The sequence below is a fragment of the Malaclemys terrapin genome, chromosome 8 (genome assembly GCF_027887155.1).
Source record: "Malaclemys terrapin pileata isolate rMalTer1 chromosome 8, rMalTer1.hap1, whole genome shotgun sequence".
NCBI lineage: Eukaryota > Metazoa > Chordata > Testudines > Emydidae > Malaclemys > Malaclemys terrapin.
Window position 1 is genome coordinate 89,692,303 of NC_071512.1, and position 16,066 is coordinate 89,708,368.

Below are 16,066 nucleotides of genomic sequence, written 5' to 3' on the forward strand. Positions count from 1 at the left end.
TATTTTACCTTCATCACCACGGGGTTGCTGAGGAAACATGTAGTTAGTCAGTACTCTTTGCTTTGTTTCTGGATGAGCCTCAGTTTGCAGAGGGATAAGGGCTTTGGACTATAAAGAAAAAATGAAAGATTGTTTATAAGAATTGCAAGAAAATCAGATTTTATGATCTGATAAATAGAAAATATAAAAAGAAAGTAAGAATAGTGTCCTTGGTCTAAATGAAACTGTTCTTACAGTTGCTGACTGAAAAAACATATTATTCTGATGTGGAATTTTTTTCTTCGATCCCTCACTCTTACTACATGTATAACATTCCTACTGACTTCAGTAGGAATATTTCCAGTGTAAGGAAAACAGAGTCTGACACACTGTAGTGACTGAGAAATGAGAAGCAGAGGAGGGTGGGAAGGGGAACAGTTTAAGCACCAAGTGTCTGATTCTAATCTTATTCACGCTTGGGTAAATCAGCAGCAGAGTTACACTGGTATAAAACTGGTGCAAGTGACTAGAGATTGTGTTTGAAGGCCCAATGAGTATTCTGATGATACTGGTATATTTTAATTAAATTAATGTAAATTAATCTATGATCTCGTGTAGAAAAGTCCAATACGTTGAAGAAAATAATGTGTCCTTAAAAGAATATAGGTTCTCAGTTGGTGTGCAAGCTAGATGGGCTCTTAAGCAGGTACTCAATTGTCCATATTAACTTTTCTTATTATTTTGGGGTGATATTTCTATGTTTGTAAGAGGTCACATTCTACTGATCAGTTTTTGACAGGTAGGAATAGGAAGGGGAAGAGAGAGAAGGCTCTAGTTTACTGCGTTGAAGTCCACACATTGTTTTCCACCCTCCTCCCGTCAGTTTGTTTGCTTGCTTGCTTGCTTTTTACATTCAGGTATATAGAGATGTCATTTAAAATTCTTAAAATTAGCTATATAAGTAAAAATAACATTAAGAATGAGTAAAATTACTTGGTATTAACAATAAATCTCCTTATTTGATTAAATTTGTTCTTATGGTGAGCAAAGTAATGCTGAACTATTACTTATTAAACATGAGTCAGCAATATATATACTCTATGTTTGTTGGGAGAGGAACATCTTAGGCCCCAGTCTTGCAACTGACTCAGCACAAACAGACCTCTGTGTCTGTGCTAAACCTCACTGAAGTCAACAGTACTCAATACAGGTACAGGAGTCCTTCCACATAGGGAATGTCTACACTACAATGTAAACCCAGGGTTAGTGGGACTTGAGTCAGCTGATCCACATTAGGGAACCCTGGGCTTGAGTGTCTACATTGTATTTTAACCCTACATTGAGACTTTTCTAACCCATGCTCGAACCTAGGACTCTGGCATCCACACTACAGTGCACAGACCCGGCTCCAAGTAACCACATCCTAGAGTCCCTAGTACCCCCTCCCTCCCAATGTGACTGCTCTAGCCCTAGGACCAAGGTGCACTGTGAGAAAATTTTACTACCTGCCCTGTGTGTTGCAGAAAGTTTGAAGCAGCTCGCTTTGCAAAAGGCTTGACTGATTCACTCTCCATTGCAAACCCAGGAGGCTCTCTGATATTGTGCTTGCAGATTGGTGATCAAAAGAGAATGGGTTAATGCTGACCTGAGCTGTTGCCGTTGGCAAAGTGGGGGTGGCTTCCATTTTCAATAGAGTGGATTGTAGATCGCTGAGATAGAGAGGACTAAGGAAATTATCCCATGGAATTGTGGGATACTTCCAGCTGACTCTTGGAATCTGAGTCAAGCGGGGCTGTGTCTACACTGCAATTAAGCAATAGAGCTGAGACCCTGGGTTCTGGCTTAACTTGAACTCAGACCATCCAGTCCTGCAGGATCCTGAGACCTTAGGTCTGAGCCCTGTGTTAGTTCAATTGCAGTGTTGACACAAGGGGGGTTAGGCTTCAGCCTGGCTCAAGCATGGGCTTACACTGCAGTGTAGACATACCTTGAGAGGCAGTTGCAGGATCAGGGTCTCAGTGGCTTTTGCACACAAATAGAATGGATTAGTTTATAGTGATAGGAAGTTTGGACCATGCAAAATTATACTGATCAGACCTGAATTCAAGAGGCAACAGTTATCTGCAATAAGTGTACAATTCTAGAGAAAAAAAGAAGAGGTTATTGAAGTTATTGCAATAATGGAAGTATCACTTTTAGCTACGTTGAATATTTACTTTTTGTGAAAATTAATTTCTTTTCCCTTTAGAGTAACAGTGCCTAAATGCCTAAAAATGTGAATTCCTTTTTCTACGAACATTCGTAGTGGTTGATAGGTCTTAATCTACAAAGTGTAAATTGGTTGATTGTTCCATTTCTGAGCACTAATGCTGGCTGCATAATTAGTTTAACAATAAATCCCTAAAAATACAGACAATATTAACATATAAAGATGACTGTTAACATTTTAACATTGGACCAAATCTAGGAGCACTCAAGAAACTCCAACCAAAGTTGATGAAAGTTTTCTCTAAAGAAGGACTGAGGACCCTCTTTGTGCATTCTTTACATGCCCCAAACTCACATTGACTTTAGTGGAAGTTTAGGTTATTCAAAGAGTGCAGGAATATAGGGACCAAGTGAAGACTATAAGATTTGGCACTTAGGACTTGACCAACATATTATTTCTGGAACTCTGGGATCAGTAGTTACAGATTTTCATGCTACAGACGAATAATAAGACTCTGATCCTGCAAAAACTTATGAATGTTCTTAACTTTAAATGCATGAATAGTGCATAAATATTTGTAGGATCTGGGCCTAAGGTGGGTTGCTTGTCATGGCTTAGCTGTGGCAAAAGTAAAAAAATTGAGAAGTTGTAATGTTGGGGCTTTTTTAAAAAGAAAAAAAAAAATGGAAAATGCACAGAGGACCAGAATTTCAGATGATGTAAATCTGCATAATTCCATTGACTTCAACAAAGCTATGCTGATATCCACCAGCTGAGGATTAAGCCTAGAACACTTAAAATATTATTGGCTCTGGTTGGAAACTTTTCTAATGAAACCTTTATTTAGAAGAAAACCAAGGAAAAAAAACCTCTTCATGAATTTTTGTGACTCCCACCCTCCCCATTTTAGACGAGGATTAAAATGTTCAGAAATGCCTAAAGTCCCTCAGCACTAAGAAGATGAAAATCAGTGGGAGTTAGGCTACTAAATACCTAAGTCAATTTTGACAATGGGACTTAAGACACTTATCCTAGCTCTAATTACTATGTTTACTTTCTATTAGCAAGAATTAAAGAGTTGTCATTGATAATTTAAAAGCCTAGAAAGATAGCAAAACACCAAATGAGAGCCTCATGTGTAAAGGTTAATGGAAAAATCTCTCTTCCACATGAAGAGGTAAAAAGGGGGGGAGAAGGAGTAAACAAAAACAGGAATAGATAGGGAATGGGGAGCCAGAAGACAAGAATGGAGGCACAGAAGGATTAAGGGATACAAAAGACAGAGAATATGCCCAGTATAAAATCCTTGGGTCCTTGTGTCCCAACACAGGCCACGAGTGATCCCATTCACTAGAGTCCTCTGGCCTTAACTTATTAAATTTGGTCAGGACATACAATCCCACCTGATGAAAGCAGTAAGTCCCTCAAAGGTGAGCTTTCCCAATTAATACCACAACATTCAGCAAAAACTATATCTAAAATTGTAGCTAATACAGAGGACATGGAAACTGCTGGGACTAAAAGCTTCATAAATCTAACAATAGTCTGTTAAAACATAGGTTTTATCTATGGCCCTTACCAAGATATCTTGCTCTTTACTACTAATGAAAAGACATAGATTAAAAGTTATTACCTGGTTGTCAGACAGCCACAAAGCTGCAAGTTCTTTAAGCTTAGTAAAAGTGAATGGTAAATTCTTCAGTCTGTAAACAACAATATTGGAACAATATGAATGTCTCATGTACAGTAGCCTCTTTTAAAGGGACACTGTCAAATTTTTATACAACGTATTTCAGCTGGATCATACTGAAATAGGTAGCATTTTTCATTTTTATTTTCTTTGTTTGGTTTTAAAGAAAGATATTTTTATAAAGGATATTCTCATTGAATTATTGCATTTAAAAGCGAGAGCTACATTTTGAGCCTGAACAAACAGATAAAGTGCCTTTGAGATATTAAAGAACAATTGTCTTTGCCTTATTGTTAACATATGAATTGCTGAATGAATACTTTCCCCCTTGCACAATAAGAAGTTATTATTCGAACTTGCCTGGCATTATACAATATCAATAAAGAGCAGACAACCAAAATAATGCCTTATAACACAGTATTTCTTGGAAAGTACTTGCATTAAGGGGATTTGTTTATAGATACAACATACTATTTGGCATTTTAATTTTCTATTAGAATATATTCTGCAGTAATCTGAAACACCTTTTTGAAGAGACACTATAATACAGTCATTATGATTTTTCCCATAAGACAAACTGAAATGTAACAATAAAACAAAAGTTCTAAATTGCAAAATGTAGTTATATATGTGAACAGATGTTTTCATGTAATATCAGTTAGCTTGGTCTGCTAAAAGTGACCTGCAAAAGAAGGATGGGAATGGGTAAATTTTCTCTCCCTGCCCCCTTTTTTGTTTTCCTTTTCTTTTTTGTTTGTTTGTTTCTTTATGAAGCATAATAAAGGCCTGAAAGTTTTTGTCCCAGGCCCCACAGGAAGACAGACAAGACACCAGGATTGTGGTTTAACTAGCCTTTATTAAGTAACATATCTCAATGATTCAGCCAGTGCAAGTCATCCTTCCTTTGTAATTTGTACCACCTGGTGGAGAAGCTGCCATCAGCCCTCCATCTTGTCAGCCTGTTCCCAGCACCATTGCTGATCCCCATCACCCCTCCATTTGTAGAAGGGTTAATTGGGGGTAGGTCGGAAAGAGGGGATTGTCTCCAGAGATTAGAGGCCCTAACCCCATTAATTCTTTAGGAGGTGCTTTCTACTAATCCATTTCCAGTTTATCAGGGAACTGGACCTCCTACTGAATGACTTCCTGCACTAAGCACCTGCCAAGTTGCAACAAAATGAATTTTACAGCCTAACCTACCCTTTAGGTCTCGGGATTGTTGCAAGGAAGGTGAAAAAACCCACACCACCCTGGCTAAACTGGCAGTGAGGAAAAATATTTCTTCCCAGCCCCCAAAAGGTGACTGGCATGATGCCCACAGCAAGGCCCCCAAACCTCGTACTACTCTAATCCCAAGAGGGAAAAGGGAGCCTTTCTTTCTGGTGCAGAATTTATAAGCTCTCCCGTTGTGTCCACAGGAGCCATTAGACCACGGGTGGGCAAATTACAGCCCGTGGGCCACATCTGGCCCTCCAGCCAGTTAAATTGGTCCTCGAGCTCCTGCTGAGGAGCGGGGTCGGAGGCCCTGCATATCTGCCGAGGCTCCTGGAAGCAGCAGCATGTCCCCCCTCCGTTTAGGGGCCGCCGTGTGCTGCCCTCGCCCCAAGCGCCACCCCTGCAGCTCCCATTGGCCAGGAACTGCAGTGAATGGGAGCTGCAGGGGTGGTGCTTAAGGACAGGGGAACTCGCAAAACCACCTGGCCGCACCTCCGCATAGGAGCCGGAGAGGGGACATGCCGCTGCTTCCAGGAGCTGCTTGAGGTAAGCGCCACCTGGAGTCTGCACCCTTGACCCCTTCCCATGCCCCAACCCCCTGCCCCAGCCCTGATTCCTCTCCTGTACCCCAAACCCCTGCCCCAGCCCGGAGCCCTCTCCCACACCCTGAACTCCTCATTTCTGGCCCCACCCCAGAGCCCTCACCCCCTCCTGCACCACAACTCCAATTTCATGAGCATTCATGACCCACATACAATTTCCATACACAGATGTGGTCCTCGGGCCAAAAGGTTTGTCCACCCCTGCATTAGCCTAAGGCTTCATCTGTTTGTCCAACTAATCAGTCACAGAGCCCCCTCTCCCCAAGTCCAGGAGGGGGGCTCTATGACTGATTAGTTGGTCAGACAGATGTCCAACAAGCATGGGAAGAAACTACGTTTTTGCATCACATTATCACCAAAGACAAGGATATAAGCTATTTAGTAAAGACCATATATTAGTTCAAAAAGAAGGATTATATTTACTACTAATTCATTTAAAATAGTTATATTAAAAATACCTGAAGATGTTGCATCTGAAGAAGTGAGGTTTTTTTACCCACGAAAGCCTATGCCCAATAAATCTGTTAGTCTTTAAGGTGCCACCTGACTCCTTGTTGTTTTTGTGGATACAGACTAACACGGCTACCTCCTGATATTATAAATACCGGTTTCCTCGTCTATTAGAATGAATGAAATTCCATTGCAAAATATGAATATATATTACCCCGGTGAGATAATCTCCAATTCCTGGTGTGTAAAATGGCTCTATGGACGGAAAAGTGTTATACATTTTAAATCCTATAATTAGTACCACAAGAAAGGAAAAGATGCCTAAACTAGCTGAAATTTAGTTTTCACTACTATGTTATCAGTAAAGTGGATCACAGATTAATTAATTACTACTTGTCTCTGGAATACTGCAGGCTCTGACATATTCCTCATAAATTAACATGATAAACTTAAGTTCTACAAGAATTAATATAAAGATTCTCAAACAGAGCGAATACCTGAATTTTTCATTCAGAATTTGGCTCCTCTTTAAAGAACTAACATTTATTTTGTGTATTCAGACACACTGAAATAATATTAAGGTTGAAAACTTACTTTGACTTGCATTGTTATGCCTAAATATGTAAAATTGCTCTCTATACTGAGACAAACTAATTCATGCACACAGCAATGCATGGCCAAATTTTTAAATTCAGAATTGGGTCTAAGAAAGTTTAGAGGGATCTTTAGTTAACATAGAATTTTAACCTTCTCCTGACGCCCCTGACAGCAAATGCTTATCAAATGGGACTTCCTCCAGACCCATTTAAATTCCCTTTTATTTATCAAAATGCAATTAGATGCCCCCTCTATCTTATTTATTGCCCCAATTTTGGGTCCCCATGCTTGAGTATAAGGGAATGTACGCTGGTATATGTCGTGCACTGAGGAGACAAAAAGAGAGAAGTGTAGTAAGAAAAGCAACTAACAGGAATGAGTAAGAATATGTTGTATTTTAATTTATACACACATACACATTTTTTTCTGGCTCTTCATGTGCACATTACATAAACTTACATCCCCTTACACTAATTCACATATTAGTAGGTAGGTGTGGGTAGGATTAAGGGAGTCTAATATAGTGTAAGTGTAAAAGGACCATAATCTGGTCTCAATTAATCCATTGCAAATCCATTGATGTCAATGAGCTTGCACCATTATGAATCAGAACATAATTTGGTCTCGAGAGTCTACAGTGCGCCATCATTTTTATTTAGTCTTTAGAGAGTCTAAATAGTCTTGAGAGTCTTTGATATTTGGAAATAATTTATGTGTTTTAGATGCAGACAGCAGCTCGTGTAGATACACATATTCATGCCAGATATTCAAATGGCTTCTTGTGCCAAATAAGGCCTTTCTGTAAAATAAAAAAAATGTATAGTATTCTGTCATAGCTAGAAAAAGATAGTTACCTTTTCTGTAACTGGTGTTCTTTGAGATGTGTTGCTCATGTCCATTCCATATTAGGTGTGTGTGCTCGCCACATGCACTGGTGCTGGAAGTTTTTCCCTCAGCAGTATCTGTAGGGGACCGGCTCTGGCGCCCTCTGGAGTGGCACCCACATGGTGCGGTATAAGGGGCACCACTGGCTCCCCCTCACCCTCAGTTCCTTCTTGCCGAAAACATTGACAGTGGGGAAGGAGTGTCGGTTGTGGAATGGACATGAGCAACGCATCTCGTAGAACACCAGTTACGGAAAAGGTAACTGTCTTTTTCAAGTGCTTGCTCATGTCCATTCCATATTAGGTGACTCCAAAGCAGTACTCCTGGAGGTGAGTAGGAGTTCACGGAAGTGTAGATTGCAACACAGCTCTGCTGAACCCAGTGTTGTTTCTGGCCTGCTGAGTGATGGCATAATGAGCGGTAAACGTGTGAACAGAGGAGCACATTGTGGCTCTCAGATGTCCTGGATAGGGATGTGCGCCAGGAAGGTCACCGAAGACGCCCATGCTCTTGTCGAGTGGGCTCTGACAATTGGCGATGGCGGAACCCCCACCAGGTCGTAACAGGTCTTATGCACTAGGTGATCCAACTGGAAATCCTCTGCGAGGACACCGGGTGACCCTTCATCCTATCCGCTGTAGCAATGAAGAGTTGAGAAGGGCATGGTACATTCTAAGTAGAAAGCCAAGGCCTCTGGACGCCCAGGGCATGAAGACACCTCTTCTCACTGGTCTTGTGCAGTTTGGGACAGAACACTGGGAAGAAGATGTTCTTGTTCATATGGAAGGTGGAAACAACCTTTGGGAGGAAGGCCGGGTGGGGCCACAACTGAATCTTATCTTTGTAGAAGACCGTGTACGGAGGTTCTGAGGTCAAGGCTTTAATTTCAGAGACCTGTCTTGCTGACGTCACTGCCACCAGGAATGCGTCCTTCCATGACAGGTGGGAAAGGGAGCAGGAACCCAGAGGCTCAAAGGGCGGGCCAGTGAGCCTAGAAAGGACCAAGTTAAGATCCCACTGCGGAACAGGAGGCCGAACCTGAAGGAAGAGTTTCTCGATCCCTCAAGAATCTGACCATTATACCATGGGAAAACACCATCTGTTCTTGGATTAGGGAGTGAAAAGCGGAGATGACCGCTAGATATACTCTAATAGAAGAGTGTGCCAGGCCCTGATTCCTCAAGTGGAGCAGGTACTCCAGGACAGCCTGTATGGAAGAACGTGAGGGAGAGATGCTGCGCTTGGACACCCAGCAGGAAAACCTCGTTTGGAAGCTCATACTACAGTTGTCTCTTTTTGTCTTCTCAGTGCATGACATATACCAACGTACATTCCCTTATACTCAAGCATGGGGACCCAAAGTTTGGGGCAATAAATAAGATACAGGGGGCGTCTAATTACATTTTGATAAATAAAAGGAAATTTAAATGGGTCTGGAGGAAGTCTACATTTGTATAGCATGCGCCGTCTGGGGCCTCAAGAGAAGGTTTAAATTCTATGTTAACTAAAGATCCCTCTAAACTTTCTTAGACCCAATTCTGAATTTGAAAATTTGGCCATGCATTGCTGTGTGCATGAATTAGTTTGTCTTAGTGTAGTGCTTGTTTTTTTGGGATTGGGAGTAATCTGAATATTGCTCTTTAGAATCATAGAATCATAGAATATTAGGGTTGGAAGGGACCTCAAGAGGTCATCTAGTCCAACCCCCTGCTCAAAGCAGGACCAATTCCCAACTAAATCATCCCAGCCAGGGCTTTGTCAAGCCGGGCCTTAAAAACCTCCAAGGAAGGAGACTCCACCACCTCCCTAGATAACGCATTCCAGTGCTTCACCACCCTCCTAGTGAAATAGTGTTTCCTAATATCCAACCTGGACCTCCCCCACTGCAACTTGAGACCATTGCTGCTTGTTCTGTCATCTGCCACCACTGAGAACAGCCGAGCTCCATCCTCTTTGGAACCCCCCTTCAGGTAGTTGAAGGCTGCTATCAAATCCCCCCCTCATTCTTCTCTTCTGGAGACTAAACAATCCCAGTTCCCTCAGCCTCTCCTCATAAGTCATGTGCTCCAGACCCCTAATCATTTTTGTTGCTCTCCATTGGACTCTTTCCAATTTTTCCACATCCTTCTTGTAGCGTGGGGCCCAAAACTGAACACAGTATTCCAGATGAGACCTCACCAATGTCGAATAAAGGGGAATGATCACGTTCCTCGATCTGCTGGCAATGCCCCTACTTATACAGCCCAAAATGCCGTTAGCCTTCTTGGCAACAATGTTGACTCATATCCAGCTTCTCGTCCACTGTGACCCCTAGGTCCTTTTCTGCAGAACTGCTACCTAGCCATTCGGTCCCTAGTCTGTAGCAGTGCATGGGATTCGTCCGTCCTAAGTGCAGGACTCTGCACTTATCCTTGTTGAACCTCATCAGGTTTTTTTTGGCCCAATCCTCTAATTTGTCTAGGTCCCTCTGTATCCGATCCCTACCCTCTAGTGTATCTACCACGCCTCCTAGTTTAGTGTCATCTGCAAACTTGCTGAGAGTGCAGTCCACACCATCCTCCAGATCATTAATAAAGATATTAAACAAAACCAGCCCCAGGACCGATCCTTGGGGCACTCCGCTTGAAACCGGCTGCCAACTAGACATGGAGCCATTGATCACTACCCGTTGAGCCCGACGATCTAGCCAGCTTTTTATCCACCTTACAGTCCATTCATCCAGCCCATACTTCTTTAAGTTGGCGGCAAGAATACTGTGGGAGACCGTATCAAAAGCTTTGCTAAAGTCAAGGAATAACACATCCACTGCTTTTCCCTCATCCACAGAGCCAGTTATCTCATCATAGAAGGCAATTAAGTTACTTCTTTGGTGTAAAGCATAATCTATCACACAGGTAAGCTTACATGGATGGTGAAATAAATTGGAGTACCCAAGAAGACTGTCTGTCTTTCCATGTTAAGGCTGTTATGGTGTTTGAGGAATTCTCACTTGATAAATGGTTGGTGAACTCTAAGTATAGAACTTACAACCATTTTGGGGTTTGTGTCCTGCTTTGTAAATGTCTACTGTGAGGTTGGTACTCATGGTCTTGAGCCACTGCAGGCAGTTTGACAACTTCCATCCAGAAATCATGCTGTTAGATGTAGGGTACATGAGTTGAGATGCAGGACGGCTCCTCCATTCTGGGACAACAGGTCTGAGAATAGCAAAAGAAGTTTCAGAGGATGTCTCAACGATTTCACCAGTTTGAGTACCAGAACTGCTAGGATAACAAACATTTCTTGTTTCTCTTTGTCACAAAAAGTCTGTTGATGAATGACCCCTTTCCTTGAACATCAGGTGAATCGTGAATTGTCCACTTGTGCTCTGATGAAAAGTGTCTGCTCAAACTGTCCACCAGCATGTTCTGCAGATACAGAAGGTGAACTGCTGCAAGAGAGAGCTGATGCTGAATACATTAATTCAGTAACTGAACTGCTTCTCAGCACAAAGGTGATGATTGAGCCCGTACCTGCCTTTTTATATAAAACCTGGCAGTTGTGCCATCTGTCATGATCTGAATGGACAGTCATTGTATTAGAAGGAAGAACTCCAGGCAAGCTTTATGAGATGCTCTGAGCTCTAGAATATTCATTTGTGAGTGTGTCTTCTTGGGAGTCCCTAATCCAGGATGTGAAGGGTCCATCACTATATTTTCGGTTAGGAGGAGCAGGGGGAAGGGACTCCTATGCATACCTTGTTGGGGTCCCTTCCACCAACTTGGCGAGAGAGAAAATGTTGCAGAACCATCAGAGGCATGTCTAAATTGTGCCTGCTTGGAATGTACTGCATGCAGCATAGATGTAGTTTGGCGTGCAATGTGATAAAAGTGTAGGTGGCATGTGTCCTAGAAGGCTCAGACAAGTTCATACTTTTATTCTCCCTGCAGCTGGGAGAAGAGCATGGCTATAATCTTGGACCCGTCCTGAGGCAGGTAAACTCTGGCTGGTTTTAAGGTATGTCTCAAATGGAGCTGGAGGTGTAATTTCCAGCTCGGGTAGACATACCCACACTGAATCTGACTGGGCTAGCACGTTAAAAACAGAAGTGTAGCTGTGGCAGTGCGAGCAACAGAACAGGCTCAATTGGAGCTAGCCCATGTATGTCTACCTGAGCTGGAAGTTAAACCTCTACCTCCAGCATAGAGTTCCATTAGATCTAAAATGACCCCTATAAACTCTATGAATTGCGTTGGTGTCAAAAACAGACTTCTCTGTTGACTTTTATGCCGAAGGACATCAATAGCCAAAAAATGCTGTAAATGGAACTCTGAACTTTTTGGCAAGACTTGCCTCTGATGAGCCAGTGATCCAGATATCAATAGACCACTATTCCTGGTCTCCTTAAGTGTGCTACTTAAGTAGCTACTACTGCTATGACTGTGGTAAATTACATCGATGCTATAGAAAAGCCAAAGGGTGGAATTCTATACTAAAAGTTGTTTTGATTTACCAGAAATTTCAGAAATTTCTTGTGTACCAAATATGTGGCGATATGAAAACAGGCATCCTACAGTTTGATGTGCTCAGTACTGAGACAGTTATTGCTGCTGAGAAGAGGTAGCAGCTGATGCAGACACATAGAGTGCTGTAGCACCTCAGCAGTTGTAGTCTTGGGTAGGTCTACACTTACCTCCGGGTCCGGCGGTAGGCAATTGATCTTCTGGGATCGATCCCGGAAGTACTCGCCGTCGACGCCGGTACTCCAGCTCGGCGAGAGGAGTACGCGGCATCGACGGGGGAGTCTGCTGCCGCGTTATTAACGTAGCTGAATTTGCGTACCTTAGTTCGAAGTGGGGGGTTAGTGTGGACCAGGTAATGATAATGGAGAACGTACCCTCAGTGAATGGTACCTGATAGTTGGTACTGTAGAAACTCCTCCAATACACACTTTGGGCCATGGAGTCTCCTTAGATTAGAAGTAGAGAGGCGATTTTGACCTCTTTCTTGCAGAAGTCTTTTGAGGAGCTCTCTCTATTCTTCGAGGTTGAACGACAATCCTTTCTCTCAGCACTCTAACAGGGACAATCCTACCAGTACACCTGGAAGTTGAAGGTTAAGTAGATGGAGCCCTGAAGCTATCAGATGCCAGGCTCAGCGGGGCACTTCTCAGTATCACAGGCTAACATCCCAGGGAAGTCAGATTGACCAGGTCTGATGCAGGCACATGAAGTAGTCAAAGAGAAACATTTTACGCCTCACATCTCTGACCTTTAAGGTCCTTTTTTGAAAAGGACTTACACACAGTGAATTTACTGGAAGTATCCCATAAGAAAGGCACCTCATATGCTCATTAATGGGGGTTTCTGCCTCACCAGAGAGGCAAAATTGATTACTTTTACTTGTACAGTAATTACTGTTCATTGAGATGTGTTGTACACATATACATTCCACTGTAGGTATATATGCACCCAATACATTTGAGTTGGAGACTTTTGCCAGCAGTACCACTATGTGCCCCAACTATCCTCATGCATGGAGCTGAGGATACAGAGAGGCATGGTGCCACTGACTCCCTCTTTGTTCCTTCCCACCACCGTCTAATTAATACCCAAAGTAGCAGGGAAGGTGGAAGGATCTATGTGCATAATAAATCTTGAAGAACAGTTACTGTACAGGTAAGTAACTGTTTTTTCTCCTTCAAGTGATTGTGCACATATATATTCCACTGTAAGTGATTCATCAGCAGTTTCCTTACAGGTGGTGGGACTTTGGATTACTTGGAGAGAATGTAGCACTGATTTTCCAAAAGTAGGTGTCATCTCGGGAAGCTTGAGTGATAGTGTAGTATCTGGAAAAAATGCATCCAGATGGACATTTGTAAAATAGCAGCATGGTCACAACAGCTATGTTAATCCAGAAGGCTGACAAAGTGGACTGAGCTCTAGTGGAATAGACTATTATCCTTGGAGGAGAAACTTTTGCTAGATCATAGCAGAGCCGGATACAGTCTGAAATCCAATGTGACATGCACTGGACTGTAACTGGTTGCCCTTTAATTCTTTCAGCAAAGGCTATAAAAAATTTAAGAGACCATCTGAAAGACTTTGTGTGGTCCAGGTAAAAACACTAAAAGGAGATCTTTTGAAATTCTTCATGGAACAGAATTTTCTTGGGCTGGGTGGCTGGGTCCTAAAATTCCAGCGTGGACCTGAGAAACTTTCTAGATTAATTTTTCATCAAATTATGTGTTTCCACAAAATATATTTCAGTTGTAATGAACTGGCATGTTTTTTTATGGAAAAAAAGTTTTCATGAAAAAATTTCCATCAGCTCTAACAGTGACCCACATATGTAACTCCAACAGCTATGACAGTCTTCATGTTCATATTCTTAATTGAATTTAAATAGATTTTAATAAAAGTAGTCTATATAGCAAATACTATCCACATTCCATGACTTTCTACAACTTCTGTGACTTCCGCAGCTGCAGTAGCCGGTGTGGCAGGCCAAGGGCCAGCTACACCAACTGCTGCTGGAGCAGCCCCGGGGCCAGCTGCACCAGCTGCTGCTCAGGCGGCCCCAGGCAGCGCTCCAACAGTGGCCAGAGTGGCTGGCCCTGAGGACCGCCCCAACAGCAGCGGTTTCAGGGGTGGCTTCGGGAACCACCCGAGAAGCAGCCCTGGGAAGTGCCCAAGCATTGGTCCCAGGGGTGGCTCCAGGGACTGCCCTAACAGCAGCGGTCCGGGGGGCAGCTGGAGCAGTGGCCCCGGAGGTGGCTCTGGAAGCCATCCAGAGAGTGGTCCCTGGGGGCCTCAGAGCAGTGGGGCCCAGGAGCAGGAATTTAGTAATAGGTACTTATAGTAAAAGTCAGGGACAGGTCATGGGCCATGATTTTTTGTTTATCCCCCGTGACCTGTCCATGACTTTTACTAAAAATACCCATGACTAAATCTTAGTCTTACTTATGAGAACAAAACTGAATGGACACATTTTCAAAAATGTGACTTTGGGTGCCCAGTTTAAGACACCTTAATGGGAGCATATTTTCAGGTCCCTTTAAGGCAAGGTCCCCAAACTGTGGGGCATAAACCTTTGGGGGGGTTGCAGCGGGGCCCAGGCCAGCCCCCATGGGAGGAGGGGACAGGGAGGGAGTGCCATCCAGCCCCTTCCTGCCCCCAGCTGTGCTCCGGTCCCACCTGCAGCAATGTTCACGGCCCCATGCCTGGCCCCGCTCCCTGCCCCAAACGCACCCCTAGTCTCAGTCCCTTTATCCATGTCCTTGCCCCACACCCCTTCAGCCGCAGCCCCGTTCCCAGCCTCGGCTATGGGGAGGCGCGGGATAACAGATAGGAGTAACAGGGGCGCGGAAGTTTGGGGACTACTGCTTTAAGGTGTCTCAAGTTCAGCACCAAAAATATGAAGGTATGCAAAATTGCTAGTCATTTTTGAAAATTTAGACCAGAACAATTTGAAATCTATATAATCTGCTTAGTTTGTCCGCTGTGGTATTCATCACTCCGGGAAGATAGGCCGCTGATACCCGGATGTTGTTCGCAATGCACCAGTTCCAGAGTTTCATAGCCTCTGTGCATAGCGAATGGGATCGAGCTCCTCCCTACCTGTTCACATAGAACATGCATGCAATATTGTCTGTCATTATGCGTACGTGTTGATTCTTGATTAGTGGCAGGAAGTGACGACACGCATTGCGAATGGCTCGAAGTTCTAGGACATTTATATGGAGAGAGGTCTCGGTTGAAGACCAAAGTCCCTGGACTGTGTGGTGAGACATGTGTGCACCCCAGCCTGTCAGAGATGCATCGGTCGTCAGTATGGGATGGAGCCTGCTAAAGAAAGGGGACTCCAGAGCAGAGGTTGGGGTGCACATTCGGTCTGTACACCGTGGCCAACCACGCTTGGAAGCACCTCATGTATAGGCGTGCATTTTGGACGACAGAGGTGCACGAGGCCATGTGACCTAGTATTTGTAGGCAGTCTCGGACAGTCACCTGGGGACAGTTGCGAATCCCTGTGGCCAGTCGGCTTATAGAGTTGAAGCGGTCTGGTGGGAGAGATGCCAACCCCGTCCGGGAGTCGAGGTATGCCCCCTATGAACTCCAGATGTTGGGTGGGGTATAATGTGGATTAGTTTTTGTTTATTTGCAGGCCTAAAGATAGAAAACAATCGATGGTAAGTCGTATGGATTGGAGAGCTTCGTCGAACGTTGAAGCTTTGAGGAGGCAATCGTCTAGGTAAGGAAATATTACGACCCCTTGTTTTCTGATGTAGGCTGTAACTATGGCTAGGATCTTGGAAAAAACATGGGGGGCCGTGGACAGTCTGAAGGGGAGAATCCTGTATTGGAAATGTGTGGAGCCGAGAGTAAAACGTAGGAACCGTCTGTGGGACGGGTGTATAGTCACATGAAAATAGGCGACCTGTAGGTCGAGGGCTGA

The 16,066-nt window shown here is 43.5% G+C and overlaps 1 protein-coding gene across 1 annotated transcript in view; it reads right to left on the bottom strand.

Moving 5' to 3' along the window:
- Positions 1 to 16,066, bottom strand: part of LRRC7 (leucine rich repeat containing 7) — a 344,062-nt gene that overhangs the window by 83,887 nt on the left and 244,109 nt on the right. The window contains exons 14-15 of the mRNA XM_054037099.1: positions 3,822 to 3,891; positions 9 to 108 (exon numbers count right to left, since the gene is read on the bottom strand). Of these exons, the coding sequence (XP_053893074.1) occupies positions 9 to 108; positions 3,822 to 3,891 (170 nt within the window). The remainder of the gene's footprint in view (positions 1 to 8; positions 109 to 3,821; positions 3,892 to 16,066) is intronic.